This window comes from Scleropages formosus, chromosome 5 (assembly GCF_900964775.1).
Source record: "Scleropages formosus chromosome 5, fSclFor1.1, whole genome shotgun sequence".
Classification (NCBI taxonomy): Eukaryota; Metazoa; Chordata; class Actinopteri; order Osteoglossiformes; family Osteoglossidae; genus Scleropages; species Scleropages formosus.
The window spans coordinates 11,299,771-11,321,741 of NC_041810.1; the positions used below are offsets into that span (position 1 = coordinate 11,299,771).

The following is a 21,971-nucleotide window of genomic DNA, read 5'->3' on the forward strand; positions in this document are numbered from 1 at the left end:
AAACATTTGCACTTGGTGTCTTACTAGTTTGAGTTTAATTCCGAAAAGCAGGACTGTGTGTGTGATCTCTGATATATCTGCTCTGTTTGAAATTGGCACTTCGAGGGACTTGAAGGCAGAGTAGCTGCGGCGTCGTGCTTACTGCTCTCCCCCACACCCACAGCCCAGCTACATGTTCTAATCCCTTTCTAAACTTTAACAGCGCTGTAATCCTCCTGCTGCTGGGCACATCTGCAAGGCCTCCGTGTCAACATCTGCTGGAGCCGGAGTTTATAACTCCAGCTCCCTTGGTATGGTTACACTGGCACTTTTCACAGCCACTGAATACACCTCAGTAGAAAGTGGGCAAATACACACACACACACACATTTTCAGAACCGCTTGTCCCGTACGGGGTCACGGGGAACCGGAGCCTACCCGGCAACACAGGGCGTAAGGCTGGAGGGGGAGGGGACACACCCAGGACGGGACGCCAGTCCGTCACAAGGCACCCCAAGCGGGACTTGAACCCCAGACCCACCGGAGAGTAGACTGCGGTCCAACCCACTGCGCCACCGCACCCCCTCAAAGTGGGCAAATACTTTCTCAAAAAGTTATGCATTCATTGAGCTCTTAGGAATGCATATGATAAACAAAAAGCCATGAAACATAATACAGAGTCTGCTAGAGAGTTTGGAGATGAGAATGTTTTATTAAGTACAAGCTGAACTAATATTTTCAACTGGAAGACTTGAAAAAGTTATTGCGCTGACGATACATAATACAATCAGTTGTATGTTGTGGTGTCGTCACTAATAATTCTGTTATGCAACCTTTTATATATACAGGTAAAGCAGAAATCTGAAGCTTTTAAAAACGCCCTACCGCTGAAAAATCTTACCGAAACATGATTTATAGAGGATTGTAGTGTTTTTGTTCCTGCTGAGGTAATGGTGGAAAAGTGGATATATCAGAGGAGTCTCTGCCCTGGGTCCCCATCGCCCTGCACCTCTCAGCCATGATCACTCATCCGTGGCCTCTTTTGACTCACAGCCGGACCAACGTGGGCATCCAGCGCATGTGAAGGTCATTTTCAATTGCTCTGCATATCCTTCGTGCTTGCCTACAGCAGGAAAGGAATCACAGCAGTCCTCAGTGAGCTGCTGTGGCCTGCCTGCCTGTAGTGCTTCCGGTGTCTCCTCCTGGCCCACAGCAACATCTGGATGGATACCAATGCTGCAAACACTGCAACTGCAGAACAGATGTGTCACTTACTGGACAATGGCCCACCGCCTCAGGAGGATTGAAGTTCCCGCCAAAGTTCCGCACGAGACTCACCTGGTATAGTCTGGGTCATCACGGCCAGACTTATCCACGCTCCGATCTGAAGGAGGGAAGTGGAGTTTGGTGGTGCTACCAGCTCAAAGTGCTTACCGAACACAAGCTCTAGTGTCTGTCTCAAAGAGTGGCCGCACAACAATTGCAGCATGCGAAGACAACATCATTCCAACAGCAGAGACTGAGAACATCACAAGTGACACTTGGACTTCTGAAGGAGCAGGGTTTGCAGTGTTGTCTGGAGTCGGATGAAGGACTATGACAGGTAACAGGGAGGAGGAAGCCAAAACCTGCTCCCTAATATAAAACCGAGTTACATTTAACTAACATCTAGTTGCCACGGCTCACAATTGTCCTATTTAAACCTCACTTGACACCGAGAAGATGCTGACTAGAAAGGAATAGAAAACAACCAGAGACCACAGTTCTGAAGGTCGAGTCTCTGGTGCTTGTTTGCCCTTTATTTTGCCTTTTTTCCTCACCACCTTCCAGTAAATGAAGCTGGCTGTTGAGCTCAATAAACCTGACTCGAAGCATCATCCTGCGCGACGAATCGGTGGAGCATCACAATGGTCTTCCGGAAAAAATGTTGACACAAGTGGAGTTCTATTCATGCAGTTCTTTGGCCACATTACATACCTCGTATGTATACTGTGGATAGTGGACGAGCAGGAACAGCCAGGTGAAGGGGTTGTAGGTGGCCTTTGGGTACAGCAAGGACTTTCCTGGGCAAGACAGAGAGGACAGTACATTGGCTGAGGGAAAATGGCAAACAGCATTTCAAATGAGCCCTTTTAACCTTTTTTATCATATATATTAAATGTTAAATGTTCGTGCTCAAGAAAAAATTTCCCAAAACACGCAACTTTAAAATAAAAATGTAAGTTGAAATTTCATTAAGTGAATCTAGGAACTGACAACGTGCAATCAAACCTGCTTACGGCCCTGATTTTAAGCAAAGAATTCTTCCCAGCAAAACCTCGCAATATTTTCAGACAGACTCTTAAGTGGACATGGATTCCATTTGAATGTGAAACATTTGACAGTCAACACCAAAAATGCTGAATAATTAGTTGATGGATGTAGCACAAATACTGATGCATTAATATGCTGTCTTGTTATGTTATTTGAGCTACATATTCTGGTTAGAAGTATTTGTAACTTCATCAACTTACCTGTCTGGTTATGTTGGGCTAAAGCAAAGTTGATGAAGAAATTGCCAGCTTCACAGAACTGTTGGATACAAATATATTTTACGATCTTCTATAGATATTAAAGAGCAAAATCCAGAAATTCATAAACATACTCAGATATTTCTGGTATTTATCTTACATTCACTTCTCTCAGTCTCCCTATACATTTATATAGGGTCAATTAAATGAAAAATGCTCAAATAGTTAAAAACAGGAAGACAGGGAGAAAAATGGAGCAGGTAAACTCAAGCGGCAGATGCAGCACGACCGACAAATAAAAGCCCCTCCAGATGGCCGCGGTAGATGCAAAATTACAAAATGTGATTCCAGTGATATCTCATTAACCCAGGATTAGTGTGTGGCTGGCCGTCTTATTTGGAAACTCCCCAGTACCAACAAAGATCTGTCTGTGTCAGGGTAGCTGGGAGATGTGTGTTCTGCAAACACCAAGAGGAGACCTTGTGGGATCCTAGCGTGGTCATAGTTAAAGAGACCACTGCTGCTTCTCTGCTCTGGGAAGGTCCTCTGGCTTTATATTGTGGGTCAGCGGGAGATATAGGGTTTGGGAAGAACCAGACATGTACCCAAACGGATTAGGGTAAAATAAAATTAGGATAAAATTTGTAGTCCTCATTTGCGTGTTCGTGCTCCTTTTTCATGTCGGGCCCCATGGCGGCTTCTCTGAGCCCCCGGAGGAAAGGAAAGCAACTAAGATCAGTTTGGCTGCATTGGGCTTCCGCTGCGACTCTGTGTGCCGAACGTCTGCGCGTCATTACCGGGAAACGTGTCGGCGGGGCCCCGTCTGCGTGGGTCACCCCATACGGCGCGGCCCGCTTTGCTGAAGCTGCTCCTTTGATCCACATTCGTTTAGAACCCCCCCACGGGGGGCGGAGGGGCCTTTTCCCCATGCCGCGCAGCAGCACAGTCTGGGCTTGATGGAGTAACCACACTGCGTTTGCTTTATCGGGAAACGTGGGTGTCTTCCTTGGCTCGCGCTTAATGACGTGATTTGCAGGCCCGTTGAGTGATTATGTACATTTTAATAATTTAGCATGCTTAAGTCACCTTGCCAGTCAGTCTTAAATTGGATCTTCCAAATTCATGACTTTCCCTTTAGTGTACTTTCTTGACTCACGCCAAAAGATAATTGTCTTTTCAGAACATTTGGGAAATGATTATCATACTTTTGCCGAGAGAGGTGAAAGATGAATGATTGTGGTAGCGTTAGAAAGGCAGTATTATTAAGTGGCGGAGCGCTCTGCTCCTTGCCAAGCCATCCTCAGACATTTTTAGATGGGAGAGGCTGCACAGAGGGCCATGAGTGTCAGATCGTCTGCCGCCCGGGATGCCGTGCGGCCCATGTATAAAACATTCGCCGCTCCTCTGACTGCGCCCAGACAAGGCGGAATACACGAGAATGCCGTTAGTCATGGGCCTGGTGATGTCACGGCTGCCAGGGGCCACGTTTTAAACAAAAGGATCGCGTGGGATGCGGCAGACAGCGGGATAATGAAGAGCCCCCAACAGATGAGGAAGCTGGCAGAGGTCTTGGGCTCCTATGAGCCTCTGCAGCCTCTGGGCCTCATATCCCTGCACCTGATGTGACTAATGTTCGGTGTTACGATGGGTGTCTTCTTTATCCTTCATACCCTGGCAACAAAACGTCCTCTGCATATTCGCGTCTGCAGCATTATCATCAGCCGTATTACCTTCAACAGTGTTACCACTCGCCGCATTACCATTCGTAGCACTGCCATTAGCAGTATTATCATTATCTGTCTTACAACCAGGGGTATTACCATTAATGGTATTACCATTAGCAGTATTTTCATTAATGGTAATACCATTAGCAGTATTGTCATTAATGGTATTACCATTAGCCGTATTACCATTCATAGCACTAGCATTTGTGGTATTGCCTTTAGCGGTTTCATCATTAGCGGTATTAGCATTAGAGGTATTACGAATGGTATTACCATTAGCCATATCATTATTATCAAAATGATCAATATTATTACCTTGAGCGCTGATTTTATTTTTGCGATTGCAGTTAGCTTCGGTATTGTTAATATTGCATAAACTAGCTTTAACACCACAACAGGGATGAGTGTGACTTGTTTTTTGGGATAGTAACAAAAGGACAAGAAGTGACGTGATCTGAGCATTATTGTCCAAGTCGAACACAGTAACGAAATCCTCTTCAAAATGCAGAATTCATGTTGATATTCAATATTTATCTCCTCCTAATGTCGTCCAAGGAGAGATGATAGGCTATAATGACCTCACTTTGGTACAGTAAATGTCTGCAGTGTACCCTGCCTTTGACAGTCTGGGGAAAGTGCGAAAAGTGGCTTTTTGATTTTCTGCCTCAGTTCTTACCTGCTGTTCCGATGAAAGCAATAATGAGTGAAAGCAGGAGGGAAACTGCGTGCACGTGCATGTGTGTACAGTAATAGAAGTGCCAGATATTAGTATTGCATAGACCTTCTCAGAGATTTTTTTATATTATCTGGAGGTTGACAAGCACAGAAGAGACTAATTAGAAGCTCTAAGGCTGCAGGCAGCTTCATACAAATTCATGACTAAAAACAGTAGCGGAGGTTCGTTCATTCATAAATGGATGGACTTTCCTAAACAATGGGACTGCATTATTTATCATTTTTATCCAGTGCACAACATCCGGAGCAGCTGCGTTTCATTATTCATAGGACATTGAATGACCACGGAAAGTGCTCATTTTTCTCTTATGGACAGGGATGAGTGGTCATCCTCAAAAATCTGCATTTGTTACAGATACATCTTCATACATTGGAAGAAGTGACTGTCCAGAGTAATTTATAGTGACTGCAAGGCCTCCAACAGCAATAATTAACGATTGTAAGTAAACCGGTCAACTTACCAGGAACCAGAAAAACGATGGAATAACTTGCTTGTTTGCAAAATCTAAAAGGAAAGAGGATCAAAAAGATATATGATTAATTATTTTGGATGGATGAGCTAAGGACAGGGGGGCTGATCTGATGAAGAGCTTGGTCAGTGGACCTTGGTGATCATAATCCTGTGGTCACACCGATCCCCTTCCCCTACATGACAAATTGTCCTGTTTTCCTTTCTTTAACCACAACTAAATTCTTGATGATTAAGGAACATGTGGTTTATGCCTGGGGGGTGTGGTGGCGCAACAGGTTTGCCCTGTGCCTGCTCTCCAGTGGGCCTGGGGTTTGAGTCCCTCTTGAGGTGCCTTGCGACGGACTGGCATCCCGTCCTGGGTGTGTCCCCTCTCCCCTCCGGCCCTGTGTTACCGGGTTAGGCTCCAGTTCGCTGTGACCTGTTTGGGACAAGGGGTTTGTGTGTGTGTGTGTGTGTGTGTGTGTGTGTGTGTGTGTGTGTGTGTGGGGGGGGTCTATACCTCCTAAAGCTAGTGCATGAAAACCATCCTTTAAGGTGACCTTTTGTGCAGCCGTCAACACAAGCGCATTACAACACAGTTATAAAGTCGAGTTAGAAATTTTCTAAAGGTAATTTTTCAGGTAAACAATTTACTTTTAATTGCACTGTCTTCACTTACCTTTTTTCTATAAATATCTTAGCTATTTCCATGATTTTTACAGAACCTAGCCTGTAAATAAATGGAGGGATGTCTATATCATTAACCTTGTACTGATTCTAACTTAGAGATAATATTGATTTTTCAGCTACAAACAGAATTCCGGCCTCGGTTTTGTTTCTAAGATGAAGAGTTAGTGTAGACATATATACATTAATTATTTCCCTTAATTACATCTAAGCCGGAGCAGTGGCTGCTGAAACTCAGGAGAAACACACACGAAAAAGGTGTGATACTCACGTGGGTGAAGAAAATGAAAAGAATCAAGTTGTGTGTAACTAGCATGGGGTACCGTGCAAGTTACAAAACGGAGGATTTTGGGCTTTCGTTGAGATTAAAACTATTATACAATTAATTAACTGATGCCTTCAGAATTCTCGCCCCAGCAGTCAATCTTCTTTTTAGATATTTTTTCGCCAAACACTTCAATACAGAGATCACTTATGTTAGTTCTGTTTTTTTTTTTTTTCTTTTTTGGTGGAAAATTCAAACTTCCTATGAATTAGAAATGGCTGGTAACTTAATTTATTCATGTATTTCAAACAAGTTGCTTGGTTAATTTGAGACTTGTTTGAAGTGTGAAATCACAGAATATCTGGGACATGATGACATCGCCCGTGTTTCTCAGAACCTTGTTTACAGCGTGTAGAAACGTCGCTTCCTGACATTTTTTCGAGTTCAAAGCAAAAGCACTGTATTTAAAAAAACCTGTAAACCCAACTTAAAACATGCGCACATTATTATATATGAACCATGTGGAAATAGGGGGAAAAAAAAAATGAGGGAGCAGACATTAATTTGGTGCTGTTGGTTATGTTGGAGGTCCGTTTCCCAAACTAGTAGGAAAAGCTGAGCAAACACACACACACACACACATTTTCAGAACCGCATGTCCCATACGGGGTCGCGGGGAACCGGAGCCAACCCGGTAACACAGGGCGTAAGGCCGGAGGGGGAGGGGACACACCCAGGACGGGACGCCAGTCCGTCACAAAGCACCCCAAGCGGGACTTGAACCCCAGACCCACTGGAGAGCAGGACTGTGGTCCAACCCACCGCGCCACCGCACCCCCCTGAGCAAACACTCCTAACCCAATATCTCGGTCATCCAAGGAGTTGGGCTTCGGGGATCCTAACCGCACCTACTAACCCTAAGTGTGACTACTGAGGGAACCTGCCAGGAACTTGTAAGGACATCCGGAGAAAACGGAGGACGCTAAGCCTGCCCCCGAGAACCGCATGCGTTCCTCCCAACTTCCCACCCACATCCCCACGTTTCCCCCTCCCGCCTCCCTGAGCGACAGGACCACGCAGTATGCGTAAGCAGCGCGGCCTCAGGATGCAGGCAAGTTTACGTGAAACGGATGAGGGTGGCGCTCGGTCACCGGGGGCTGGGGGGGACTTACAGGGGGGCGTGTAGAGCGGGTGGTTGATGTAGTAGCCCAGCCAAAAAGTGAAACCCCAGTAGAAGGCGCAGCCCTGCAGGAGAGACACGTTTATTTGGTCATTCCTGTGCCTGTTTACCTTGCCGCCTTTCCCGCAGCTTGCAGAGAGGGAGGAAAAAACATGACAGGAGGTTCATTAATGCATCTCACACTTGTGGCAGCGGCGGCGGTGGCGGCGGCATGCTAATCTGTAAGCTTGATTGAGCACAGAATTACTCACAGGAGGATGTTTCTAGTGCAGCCATAAGGGACTAAGAGCGGCCCCGTCCGGCCCCCCGGCGCTCCGAAAGAGACGAGCCTGTTGCTCGGAGCCGCGCAAATTTCCCACATGACCGCCTTCCTTCTCAACGCGGGACTCTTCCTCCGCTTTCACCTCCAATCAGATGGGAAGTGACCTTCCAGCCACGGGTCAAAAGAAGGGGCCACAAGCAGAGAAAAGGCGACCGGCGGACGAAGAGATGAAAATCGCCGCCAGGGGCCGGAAGCGAAAAATATCGGCTTGAAGCACGTTCTCCGGTTGGTTTTCGCCGGATGAGGGCGGCTCTCCGTTGAGCCGCCCGCGGTCGGCCACGTGGTGTAAAACCCCGGCTTCGGTTCCACAGCGCTGGGGAAACGAGCTCCGCTGCTCTCACGTTCAGGGCTGAGAGGTCATCAGGGTGGTCTTGACTATTCTTGTTACACTGATTCCTTGTGCTATGAAGTTGGAGTTATGAATTTACAGAAATGCAAATATTTTCCAGCTAATGTATTTATTTTTAACGTCATCTTCCTCACTACTCTTTTTCCTAAAATTTTTGCCCATCGCGGAGCAAATGTAACCTGTGTTTATTCTCGGAGCCTGCAGGTCTGGTGTTCCTGAGCATCAGTGATCGGTGACAGCAAACGAATGAATCAGGGGACGTCTCTATTATTAATCCTTTTGCTGATTGCGGCTTAGTGGTAAAAGCGACTGTGCAGTTGTTAATTTTGTTTGCGAAGTAAGGAGCCACTGCAGTCAGGGCTGTGTTTGTTTCTTGGCGGTCACTGACATTTTAAAAGATCAAGAATAATTTCACGATTTCTTCAATGTTTTTTTGAAGATGCACGAATGACAGCATTGCGCTCTGAGAGCAGCTTTATGAGAACATTAAAGAAATGCGTTATGAGCCCTCGTCATGTAGCTCCATGAGAAACGCTCCACTCTTACTCCAAAAGTGGCATTTTAATGAAAATGGTCCATAACTGCAGTATTCGTTAGAGCACAACTTTAAAATTTAACTTCTTTGCAGATCTCTCCCCACATGTACAGTGACAGAAATCGGCCGCTCACATTCTAAGTGTTGTGTGTCAGCGCTGCTCGCATAAAAAAATAAATGGAGAAAAACACTTGCGTTCTTAGAAAAATATTTTGATATTATAATTCGGCAAATAAATAGAAATATGGCATTACAATAGCATAGCTTGCATAATAAAGGTCGTTTCCAAATATTTGGTGGTCCTTGCAATAAAAAGGCTTTGTGTGTACGTACACAACGTGAACTTTAAGGCTTTATTGTCCTTGGCTTTAATGACACGCCGTTTGGCCAAAATATATAAAACTGCATGAAGCAATATTAATTATCATTTTGGGGCTTTCACCATGGACGAATTTATTGCTTCCCGCATGGCTTTAAAATGCAAATGTGGCCCTTTGACATTTATCGAGCCACCAGGGGCGGTTCGCTGGAAACGGCCGAGGGGGAGGACACACTGACGGGTGCGTCGTTATCAGCGCTTCCCTCTAGGATGCGGGCTTGTGAGAAAGTTCCCCCAGAGTGTCCGCTTGCCTCGAGTCCCCCCCCGCACAGCAGGCTGCAGAGAGGAGAAAGGAGATCCGCTACTCGAAGAGAGAAGGCAGGGGGCGACCTGCAGCCCTTTGTCGTGATTAATGAGTCCTCGCTCAAACCGAAAACCCTTTTTTTCATCACGCTGCAGTCATGACAGCTGATGACTCACAAAGGAAAACTTGGCGAACTTTGGGGAAAAGTGCCCGCTGTCGGAAAGACGGCACTGTTATAAAGAAGAAGCTGCCAGAAAGAGCTGCTGAGCACCAGACCAAGACTGCAAGACCCCGCTGGAGCTGTGAACCACGGGTCATGCCTTCAAGATGCTGTTGAATTAGAAATGATGGAAACGCACATCTGGTCGGGGCCTGTTCTCTGTGTCCTCCACAAAGATCTCCATGTTAAAATTTCAATCTGCAGTCCACCCCAAATACATGGATGTTCACCCTACAGACTCCATCCTGGGGACTCCAACCAGAAAGTCGCCCCGCTCGACCCCACAGAGATCTCCTTCCTAAAGCTTTAACTCGCAGTCCATTTTTTGTTGTATTGGCAACCTGACCACATGAACTCAGTCCAAGGAACTCCAAGCAAGGAGACGTCTCAGATTACCCCATACAGAGATCCATTTCTTAAAGCTCCAGTGTGCACTACACTGAGATGGAACTGAACCCTGCGTGCTGAGCCTTCATCCATCCCTCGGGGAGTACTGGCATTCAGCCACAGGCTGGAAACTGATTCACACTGGGGATATTTGCTGACATGCAGGAAAGGGCTTTCATGCACCCCCCCCAGGGAAGCCCTTTTTTCTCTGCGCTCCATGATGCTCAAAGAAGCCGCATTCTCTGCCTGACATTTGGTAGATTGTATGATGTTCAGCACCAGAGAAACACATGAGTCTATTCGGACCACCTGGCCAACACCCGTATAGAATTAACTGGACAGCAGAGTGAAAGCAAAGCAATGCACAAGCAACCTACTTATGTGGGAACTGCTGCAGAAGAGCTGGGAAGATGCAATGCCTCATTCCCTCATCACACTTGTTCACCAAATGCCTCATGGGGGGGGGGGGGGGGACTGGTTTCCAGCAATCGGACTCACACTTTGCTCTGGTGCAGTGCACGTGCACAGTGTTAGTTGCGTCAAGATAAACTACGTCAAAATGTTCTCCGTCAGCGAGTGAAAACACCTCCACCGAGGTTCTACCTGGGTCTGGATGGCACACCTCAGGGTCTACTGGTTACTTCAGAGACTGAGCTGTGGACATACCTGTCCTCCACTGCTGTTTTTGGTACATTGATGAGATATCTTGAGGATACCTTGAGCAGGTTCTGGACAGGGGTGTATCCCTCAGACAGTCTGTGGACAAACAGCGTCTCCAGCAGGTGCTTGACATAGTGCAAGGAGTGGCAGAAGCAGGCCAAGCTGCACAAGCAAAGAGGGAGATGCAAGGTCTCACGAATAGCCATCGGAGAGGTACTTTGTGTTCTGCAAGGCCATCCCGGCTGTTAGTCCATCCTCAACGGCAGTCACAGCAGATCAGCCAAAGTGCACCATTTATTGGATCAATGCAGGCGGCTAAATAAGCCCCGTAGCCGCAGCGACGAAGACTGAATTACTAAGAGCCCATAGGGCAATGCGTACGGCACGGTGTCAAACCCAATTCTCCGAGAGCTCTTTGGATGCTGCTTTCCATGCCAGCCCATTCCCCCACCTTAATTGGCCCAGTTAGTAGTTAATTATGTGTATTATTTAGATGTGTGTATCTTTTCAGAAATAATCCAATGAAACGGGTGCTCGCTGCACGGAGGCCGAAACTACTGCAATCTTTAGCGGAACCTTATTGTAAAAGTTCAATGTAATGGAGCTAATTAAGCAATTAAGAGAAGAGGTGGTGATTGAATTTGACATCCCAAATTAAGAGAATTAGAAGGAAAAACCTCAGCTGTCCACATTGCTTTGGAAAGTGAAACTGAGATACATCCTTCCGCTCACAGATTTATGATAATGAAACGTTTATTTCTGTGTATGGCTGTTTTGGTTCACTTTAGTTTTTTGAGTATTTATGCGAGTGTCTTAACAGATGGCAGCTGCAGCGCAGCTCACTGTACTCACTGAACTACAAGGGGTCTGCGCTGTTTAACACTGTCATCGTATACAGCGGACAAGCGCAGGTAGAACATCAGGTAGATGACGAGAGGTCCCATGTACTGGCTAAGGAACACCTGCACAGAAGAAGAGGGACATCATCAGTTAGGTAAGCACTGTCTACCTGTTTCTGTTCATCATCTAGTCTAACACTCTGGTTACAGCCCATAGAACAGTGAAAAGATTTGCATTCCGGTACCTATAGGACATGATCACTCCCTACAGCCCAGCAAGAGCTCTGTTCTCCTCCACTCCTGGCCAATTGGTGGTCCCAGTCGTGTGGTGTCTGAATTCAGGAGTCCGACAATTCTCAGTTTTGGCCCCAGTATGGTAGAATGAGCTCGTTCTGTCCCTCAGAGCTGCTGAATCCCTCCAAGTATTCAAGGGGATCCTAAACCCCTTCTCTTTCAGAGTCATTTCTGCCCTGACTTTCTACACAGCAGCTACATAAACTTAGATTAAATCATACATCACACTCACCTTTGTATTTCCTATTAATTCTCTTTGCACTAATTCACGCAATGTGCGTCAGAAAAAAACTGTGGTATTGGGAAAGCTGACTTTGCTTTGATACATTTCTGTATCTGTTTCTCTCTGTCTGCTGTTGATGCACTTTTGTTAATTCTGAGTTCTAAGTCACTTTGGAGAAGATGATATGAAACCATCCACGGTCAAGCCAAACCGTCACTTGCTCAGCATTTACATAAAATGCTAAAATAAACATGGTTAAAGATGTGGTTTGGGGGGGATAAAGTGGTGTGTGTGCTGGACAAGTCTACTGAGAGTGTGCGTTGTACGTGGTAGTTGTGTGGTGATGGTGATTGTGCCAAGTTGTTGCACGGGTGATGGTTTGGTGCAACCAGACACTGGGGCTCTCACCGTGCTCCAGCCCACCTGGCGACCCAGGTCTGTGGTGTAGAGCGTCAGCAGCGAAGAGGAGCCCAACGTCCACAGCTCGCAGGAGTCCCTCAGGAGTGGCCCATCTGCAACGGCACGATGACGACAGTCAGAATGGCGTCTATCGTCGAGGGAAATCTTCTCGAATGAGACCCCGGTGTGTCGAGGTGCGTGGAGAGCATCCGTGTTGTGTGTTTAATGTGTCATTGTGGCCGCACTGCTACACAAACAGAGTGAATGTGAAGGTGAGACACACAAACACGGTTTCTAACACCTTCAGAACAGCAGAGTCCTCCAAGCCTCAGAAAGTATTATCGTCTCGCTGCTTGTGGTTAATAATCCTTTTTTATCTCTTACACTGTTTCAAAACACTTACATCTGTGCTGCACGTTCACAGTGTAAATACCCCTAATGCGGGTTTAATGTGCTCATCTGCTAAGTGCTCTTCTGGGCTGCAGGAGATCTGTGTCTGTACACGGTGGAGCAGCAGGTAGCACTGGTGCCCTACACTCCTGGGCTTTGGGCGTAGGTTTGAATCTGGCTCGATTTATATGGTTATTATGTGCTCTTCCTTTGCTCCGTTGGTTTCCCCCCCAACAGTCCAGAGACGTGTGCGGAAGAAATGGTAAATGATTTCTGCACCCTCCTTTACCATGAAAAACATCCAAGGTCGCAGAGAGTCGACTTTGATTTGATGGAGCTGACCCCGCTGACAACAAAGTGCTGTGGTCCCCGAGAGGTTTTATGCTCTCCCGGGACCCTGACTTCCCATGAAATGTCACCAGGAGGTCTCCAGCAGTTGTGCTCCAGAGTCGAAAGCGAAAAAGACAGTACGTGCTGATGTCCTGCGCTGCATACGAAGGCGCACGGCTATCAGCTCGATATTAAACAAATATTAAACACATTTAACATTTAATGTCTCAGGGTGCCGAGTTATGAAAGAACACTTTAAATGAGCCGCCCTACTTTGAACACACACTCCGCAGCACGCTGACTCAGCACAAACGGGAGCCTTTATTTCAGCGACTGCAGAGGTGTTGTTTCCCGTTACCGAGAGCCCAATAAATGTCAGCCGCGTCACTCATGACACATTTGCATCGGCCGGCCAGCTACGGACCTTACCGTGTGTTGCTCGTTTCTCAGCAACTCATTTATTTAGCTCCTGTCCTGTGCTCCCGGTGTGCATTTACATTAGGAGTGCTCCTGTCTCCCAGCATCCTATTTGCATTAAAAGGCACAACATGGCCAGAGATGCCAACATACAGTGCAGCGGTGTGTGAAATCCAGGGGCTGTGGACAATTTCGGGCTGCAGTAGGGAAGCCATGGATACTTGTTACATGTGAGCTTTGTGACTTTGTCAGAATGTGTTCGATTACTGTCTGACCTGAGTGCTCATCTTTACCTGCTCCACTGGAAGAAGCCAAAGTGAGGGACCTTTGTAGCTTACAAACGCAACTGGGACAGAAAGTCTGTTCGTAACTCATTTTTTTATAACTCATAAGTCACGATCAATAAAAGCTTAGTAATACAGATATACCTTGTTTTCACACACACACACACATTGTCTGAAACCACTTGTCCCATGTGGGGTCGCGGGGAGCTGGAGGCTAACCCGGCAACACAGGACGTAAGGCTGGAGGGGGGGGACACACCCAGGACGGGACACCAGTCCATCACAAGGCACCCCAAGCGGGACTCGAACCCCAGGCCCACCAGAGAGCAGGACCTGGTCAAATCCACTGCACCACAACACCCCCCACCTTGTTTTCAATTACATCTTAATTTCTGTAAAAATCTCAGCTATTGCCTCAACGTAGTAAAATTATGCTGTCCGAGTTTCCTTTCCAATATCTTCATTAGCTACTTCACAACATTTACAGTGCCTGAAAGTAAAACTGAATTGTCTCCTGTTCAATGCACATTGTTGACTGATTCATCCCGTATTCGTGCAGCGTTCCGCTCAAGAACACCAGACACTGTGGAAGTGAATTGAATTAAGGAGGTCCCACATTGCTATTCTGTTTGGGTGCTTTTTACTGCCATGTAGCTGCTCAAAAGGTAGACATACTGTAGACTGCATCCACTCCAGTGCAGACTGGAGTTTCAGAAAATCTGTAAGTGAAGAAAATGCAATTAAAAATAAAAATAAGATGAAAAAGTCTTAATCTATAACTTGACCATCTGTAAGACGAGGAGCCAATGTTCTTGAACCTGATCTGAATATGAATGTGTGGAAGAAACAGGGAGACAGTGATTGTGCAGAGATGTACTGAAGGTACTGTACTCTACTGAACATACGGTTAACGTACTGAACCGATGACCACCTCTGCTTGTCTGTTACTGGGATGATGCTGCTCAGGGAGATGCACAGGTTTGCTGCCCAGCCCCCTTCCCCACCCCAAGTGCCGTTACTCACTGGGCTCTGTCCGAAGGCCTGTACGAGATGGGTACCAGCCAGGACCTGTGTGTGGCATAGAGACACAGGAGACACGGGTGTGAGGTTTATCGGTGCAAATGTCCAGGTCTGAGTGCAAAGGCAGTGACAAGTGACCGCACTGTTTCTGCCTCGAGCAAGGTTCGCAACATGAACGGCTACAATCCAAAAGGCTCATTGGCCGGAGTCCATTGAGCTGTGGGGCACCAGGTGGTGCGGTGGTTAAAGGTGTTCTCATACCATCTGAAGGCCCCGAGTTTGAATGCTCCCTACTGACTGAGGTAATTGCTCTGAGCGCTTATTAAACTTGCTCTGAATTTGTACAGTATAAATTGCCAGGATGTATACATGGGTAAATCACTGTAAAAATGATTATATGTAACATTTTGCAAGCTTGGAACAAGTAATCAGATAAATGCAGGCATCCCTCAATTTATAAACTCTATCAGAAATTTTTGTATAATGGCTCTTGGCTTTTGAAAACTGTAAAAAATTAAAGTTGCTTGTTGCGTTAGTGAAGTGGAAGTCCACTAATGTACTGTAGCTGGTGCGTCTACATCCAGATCTCATCTCTCCGTCTGTTGGTATGTTTAAGTGAGTGGGGCATTATGGAAAGTGTATAAAATTCCACACGAGTGTCTGCTGGCCATACTGGGTGTGTTATTTAGTTGAATGAGAGAGCAGAAGAATTGGCAGGAAACGTTTACTTTCTACTTTTCGGGTACGTATGCACATTTTGGCAACAGTGCGCAGTTTTAGAAAGTTGATCACAATAAGCACAACGCGCTTCAGCGGATCCCTGCTTGGTTTACTGCTCATCCTGTGCAAAACTGTTCCGTGAAAAAGAAAAGTGTGAACGCCCCTTGAGCAGTAAGTGCGTAAGCAGTAGGTGTGTTTTATATTGTGCTGAAATCGTTGGTCGAGAGTCGTATAGGTGTTTTACAGCGTGACAGTGATATTTGGAATTTTTGGATGGGCTGGGAAAGTATCGTTATTTTTTGCCATTTGAAATAACGGGAAATAAGCTTTCAGTGTCCAACATTTCGATGTCTCCACCGTTTTCGGGAACGAATACATTGCGGAAATCGAGGGATACCCATATAGGTTAGTAACGCGCAAGTCAATCCCATTCGGTAATATGGCCCCACCTCCAGCTCTTGCATTGCCCCGCCCCTAAAGCCCGAGCCAGCAGCGGGGTTCGAGCAGTAGGGCAGGGTGTGGCAGACTAACACTTCAAGAAGCAGGAGGAGAGCAGCCTGAGCCGTAAACAAGTGAGAAGAACAACGAAACAATAATCAATGTGCTCAGGGCCTGCTTTTAACAGTAATGAGATGTTGTCTCTAAAAAAACAATCGATTACTCTTTTCAACAACAGCAGATTAATCTTGTCCATTTCACTATATTTATTTTCCCACAAAAGACCTCGCCGCTTTGATACATTCATAGCGACAAAAAATGAAAATGATCATTCATTTGTTCTTATCTGAAAATGTTCATTTCCTCCAGCTGTTTTGAGCCACAGTAAACGTGCGCTAATCCCCGTCTGCGGCGGACTGATCCACCGAGCGGGAGCCTGTCGGACCCGAGTCACCGGGAGATAAGGCGGCGCAACGTAAACATCAATAAACCGCTGAGCAAAAGTGTTGCAGGGTGTCGGGGAAAGATTAGCTGTGTCCAAACTCTTATTAGTTGCAGAACAAAGGACCTGCGCATCTCGGGACAAGAAAAAAAACAGTTTTTGGGCTTTTGGACCAATAAGCCCCCAGTTTGGCCTGACTCTTGAACGTGCCGCCACCTGGGGGCTCCATCAGGATCACCCAGCTTGACATCCTGGCTCCTTCCCGAAGGCGTCCTCTCGAACCCCCAGCGGAGTGCGCAAGCTGATCTGCGGACAGTTTCAAATGACCCCCACCCGCCCGCACCATCTCACTCCTCACACAGATGTGTGTGTGAAAGACCCGGGAGTCGGCGGCGGCCCGTCCCGTCTGCGCAGCGCGCAGCCGAAGGGTGGGGTGGGGGCAGGAAGTGTGGAAGTGCAGCATATAGATGTGAATGCTAGTTGAAAGGAATATAAAATAAAATCCCACGATGTGGTCATGTGGACACGGCTTCACGTGTGCGTCGTTTATTAGGAGAGGGAGGCCATGGAGTCGTTGGCCCCACCGCCAAACCCTGCCTTCGTGGCTTTTCTACAGGGCAAAAGAGCAGCATCTAAAAAGGTGGACCCCCCACGGTCAAGGGAGCCCCCCGCCCTCTTAGTGGGAGGTGTTGCCTGATGGGTTTTAGTGTCGGCGGTGGGGAATCCGGAACGACCAGGGGTCTCACCGTTGGCCCCAGGCTCCACCCTGTGCTCTCAGGTGTCGCACCATCGCTCAGCTGAGCATGTTGAGGAAGGGGTTGGCGCTGCGATCCGACACCAACCCCAGTGGAGCTACACGCTACTACTACTCCTACTCCTACTACTCCTACTACTAATACTACTACTACTGTTACACACCTGCTGGCAATAAACCCTACTTCCTGTCTGCGCACCTCACTTCCTGTGGGCTGGGGGTCCTTCTCTGCGCTCTCAGCCAATACAGCTGCCGTCACGCTCTCAGGCTATAGACGCTATGCCTTTGCGACAACCCCGACCGCTTGAACCACGAACCCCCTGCAGTGGGCGGAGCTGTCAAGGAGACTGCACTCTCAGCTCCCTCCGGTGGGGGGGCACTTGGGTCTTAACACTGAAGGACAAATGGGTCCCCCAACATCTGACCAGACCTTCGTCCTGACCTCCCTGGGGGTCCGCTGGGAAATTAACTGACAGTCTCATGCCAGCTTCACGTTTCTATGGAAACCGCAAGCATTTGTTGACTTAGGGTTTCGGGCCTTTTGTGCCGAAGAGTGACTGGAGATTAGAAACTTGAGTCGTTTTGTCACTGGAGTTCCTCCCCAGCAGCCGGAGACACGCACACACACACACACACACACACACAGAGGCGCAGACAGACACGGTCCGTACTCCTGTCACGCTGGCGCTGAGCCGCAGTGACGTCCACGTTCCTGTGATCCGTCCTCTCTGTGCTCACAGTCAAGCCAGACGCAAACGCAGCAGGGAGCCCGTCCTTCCGAACACACGCTCTCGCGCCTCGTACCGCTGCAGGCAGCACGCGCTAATAAATAAATAGATTCTCTAATAGTGTAATTATGCGCAACCGCGGAGGACGGCCTCGGAGGCCTCGGTTCGTGGCGGCGCTCGGTCCACAGAACCGTCACGGCGGTGGTTCCACTTACCGTACGACCAATTAAAATTAACGCTGTAGGTGAGTCATGTTTGCCACCGTAGGTGTAAAGACTGTTACTTTTGTAATTGGCGTCTCGAGATTTTTACTGAGGTTTTTACACGTTACCGACACGTTCCGCCTCCATGGGTGATGTTGTACTACCCCCTGGTGGAGACAAGACCTCCCACACCTCGCCATCCCGTCTCATACGTCTCAATCTGGGTCCAGAGACTGGGTCTCCGGGTGATTTTTTGCATCACGTAGGTAGCAGATCAGAGACAAACCTCACATCTGGGAGACAGCGAACTGAAGGAGAAACAGGAAAACTGAAACCAACCTATATTCCACACTCGCATGGCAAATAGCATTAATAATAGGGACACGTGTCATAAATATTGCCTACGTTTCTTCTCGGTGCAGATGGCCAGGCTTAGGGAAGCCGGGACTTTTTCGTGAGCGAGGAGGGAAAGGGAACCCAGAAAAGGAGCCCCTGCTGTGAGGGACACGATGCGGTTGGCTGACTCCCTGAACACACCTGTTCCCACAGACATGGTGAATTTGCAGCTTTACTGCAGTGAAACAGTTCAGCTGTAAAACACGTACTGTGTCCCACACACGCTGGTCCACTCATGCTTAGCGGTCAGTATTTTCTCCACACAGCAGCTTTGTTTCAGCGCAGACAAAACTGTAAATTATTGTCATTTATTTACTTAACTCACGCTTTACCCTGTTAATATGTTTTTTAAGTAAATTTTACTGTATTAGCTATAGCAGGAGTGGGATTCGGTCCCGATACCTACCTGTAACCACTATGCCACCTGCTGGCTACTGAAAGGACCTTTGTGTAAATCGTGGTACTTACATGCTTTGTGGAACCTGTTCTTGAGGTCGAGTATAGTCCATGATGGCTGCACCTGTAAAGGGAGTGAAGTCCCATCAGGTGGTGTCTGGTTCAGCGCCCCCCAGTGGCTCTGCAGTGACTTACGGTCGTCTGCCTCCCACCGCAGTGCTGAGATCGTGGCCCCGGACCGTGAGAGTCCCGACGCCCCATCACGCACCGTGTCTCCTTCATCATGGGAACCTTTCCCTGTCACTAGGCCCCGCCCACCCACTCGGAGTTCTCCGAGTCCCGACGGCAGTCAGGTTCTCGACCGTGAGCTGAGTATAAATGTCACCCCAGCCCCTGGTGGTCCCAGGGTGTAGCGGGTCTCATCTCCTGTCTCCAGAGAGCGACTCAGCACCAGGTGCTGCAGGTCTGACCCCCACCGGCGGATCAGCCCGTCGGCCTCCTCCGCTGGTCTCCTTTTCCCTCCACCCAGTCGCCTCGACACATCCCACATGAAGGGAATGATGACAGGTGGAATATCAGTATGTTCACACTGACAATGTTCACAATAATAATAATAATAATAACAATAATAATAATAATAATAATAATAATAATAATAATAATGACAAAAATAATAATACCCCCCTTTACAGCGTTAATGCTGACCTCCTCTGGCCAGGGTTGCTCCTTCTCTGTCCCGGCTCTCCTGCCGAACTCGCCAGAAAACGGAGCGTGATGAATCATTTCACTTCACCATCCCGCCCATTTCGGAGAGCAACATTAATTACCAGGACAGCATTGACTCTGCCTCCTCGCCTGCTCCCATGCCCCACACACACACACACACACACACACACACACACACACACACACACACACACACACACACACAATGTGTTTACTCTTGTTGCATAGGTGATGGCGAAGGCCAGCTCTCATTCTGTTCTATCGTGAGCATGTTGCCATGGAGATGATCAGGTAAGCAAAGGTAATGGCTGAGTTTTATGACCTGTGACTCAAGTGTGTGCCCTCTGGCCACGGAAACCTGTCAGGAGGGACCCGACTCTCGGTCCAGTGCAGTGGCCTGATGAGTGATGGTGGGCTCCCTTCCCTCCTGTTACCGTGACGACAATAATACTGATTACTGATAGGCAGTCAGGGGGTGCGGTGGCGCAGTGGGTTGGACCGCAGTCCTGCTCTCCGGTGGGTCTGGGGTTCAAGTCCCGCTTGGGGTGCCTTGCGGCGGACTGGCGTCCCGTCCTGGGTGTGTCCCATTCCCCCTCCGGCCTTACGCCCTGTGTTACCGGGTAGGCTCCGGTTCCCCGTGACCCCGTAAGGGACAAGCGGTTCTGAAAATGTGTGTGTGTGTGTGATAGGCAGTCGTTACTCATATCAGGAGACAACCCCCCACTTTTTTCACTAAAGTGCATAATAGGCATATCTTTGGGGGGAGCAAGTCTATTCATGGCTCCCTTATGCCATTCACACACACACACACACACACACACACACACACACACAGACACAGACCACCTTTTCCCCAAGGACAAGTTAACAAATCATTGCGAGAAATGTAATCAGAAAAGTTGCATGTCCATCATGCGGCCCCCAGTGGACCGTCCAGTGCACTCTGTTTACCTGTTTACATTTATGCCATCTCAGCATCAGAGCTTTGATTTCTGGACCACTGAGGAGGGTGTGCGTTCACAATCAGCAGGTATGTTCAACACAGCAACCCCCAGCTCGAAATAGCTCCCGGCCCTCTGCACTGCCATATTAGGTCTGCAAGCCGTGTGTGTGTGTGTGAGAGAGAGTGGGTTCAACTTCAGCCCAGTTTGACCCTTTCTTGCATCCTCCTCTGGACGCTGACCAGACTAGTGCTCACCAGTCACTATCAAAAGACGCTAAAGATAAACAGGAGGAACATTTCCATGGAGACCTGCTGCACCAGCACAACGTCAGCAGTTTGAAAAGCGACAAAAATCAGTCGACGATGATGAAAATCACGCAACCCTTTGCAATTTACTGTAAAACCCTGTGGCCTGGTGTTCGAGCGCTGAGTGGCAAAGGCGTTGAAGGGTCCACGATGAGAGAGAGCCGTCGATTCCCAGAAACATGACATCGCAGGAAAGAGGAGCTTGGAGAAGCATGGTGCAAAGTGCTGCCTATTAGTTGAGATTTCTCCCCCCCCTCCCCCGCAGTGGCTGTTAACTCTCCTAAAGGCCTGTTAATGTCCACTAATGCAGCTGCTGTTTACCTGAATAGATCCCTTCGAAAGGGCGGCGTTCCTTACTGGGCAGCAACCCAACAACACCTCACCGGGACCAGGAGGAACAGAGGGTCTGCACCCAGCGGAGAGGGGGTCAGGAGGGCCCCCTGGGCTGTGGCCTGGCAGACAGTGTTCAACGCGTGATGCTCAGCCAGCGATGCTCAGCTTCGCCGCCGCAGACTCGGCCAGTGAGCTCGCAATGACAGTCGAGAGCGGCGGCGAAGGACACTCTGTACGCTGTGAGATCAAACTGCTGCCTCTGATCTCTTATGCAGCAAAATTAACACTAAATACTCTGCTTTAAATATGCATAAAAGGCAGGGTTAATGTCTGTAAAATTTCACGGAGCGCAAACACCTAGACCCCCGGTCAGCTTGGGGGTTTGTCAGTCCCAGAAGCCCTACCTTGTCTAGGATGCGGATGGTCCTCCCTGTCCGCTGGTCCAGCACCTCCACCTCCATGTAGCTGACGCGGTGGCTCCGCGCCAGGTGGGCCCCTAGGGGCCCGCTGCTCAGGATGAGCCGAGAGAGGCCGTAGAAGGAACGAGGCGGCAGGGACATCTTCGGCACACGTTGGCCAGCCAGCTGTGCGGGCGGGTGGCTGTTGCGTGTGTGCGTGGCTGTGTTTGCGTGAGTGTGTGCGCAGAGGATCTCCGCACCTCACTAGGACTGGTCTTTTAAATAGGCCCCCGGGGCCCCGCGAAGCCAGGACCCTCGCAGCAGAATGCCATATTAAGTGTATCATCGCGGGTGGCAGAGACGAG

At 48.3% G+C, this 21,971-nt stretch overlaps 1 protein-coding gene across 1 annotated transcript; it reads right to left on the reverse strand.

Annotated features, from left to right (window-relative positions):
* Positions 1-690: 690 nt before the first annotated feature.
* Positions 691-21,768, reverse strand: LOC108938701 (trans-2,3-enoyl-CoA reductase-like). The gene is made up of 12 exons (XM_029251897.1): positions 21,613-21,768; positions 18,973-19,024; positions 14,827-14,871; positions 12,392-12,495; positions 11,480-11,589; positions 10,684-10,789; positions 7,524-7,596; positions 5,410-5,453; positions 2,493-2,550; positions 1,957-2,042; positions 1,318-1,363; positions 691-1,230 (listed from the first exon to the last, which is right to left on the reverse strand). Exons 1-12 carry the CDS (start codon positions 21,766-21,768, stop codon positions 1,103-1,105), a joined length of 1,008 nt encoding a protein of 335 aa, XP_029107730.1. The 3' UTR covers positions 691-1,102.
* Positions 21,769-21,971: the final 203 nt, after the last annotated feature.

What these genes read in the sequence shown, in the direction of transcription:
- LOC108938701 (XM_029251897.1), bottom strand. Translation starts at nt 21,768, where the DNA reads ATGTCCCTGCCGCCTCGTTCCTTCTACGGCCTCTCTCGGCTCATCCTG. An exon ending in AGGCCTTCGGACAGAGCCCA is followed by an intron (nt 12,496 to 14,826) that starts GTGAGTAACGGC and finishes GTGCCGTTGCAG; the next exon opens with ATGGGCCACTCCTGAGGGAC. An exon ending in CTGTCCAGAACCTGCTCAAG is followed by an intron (nt 7,597 to 10,683) that starts GTATCCTCAAGA and finishes TCTCTCCTGCAG; the next exon opens with GGCTGCGCCTTCTACTGGGG.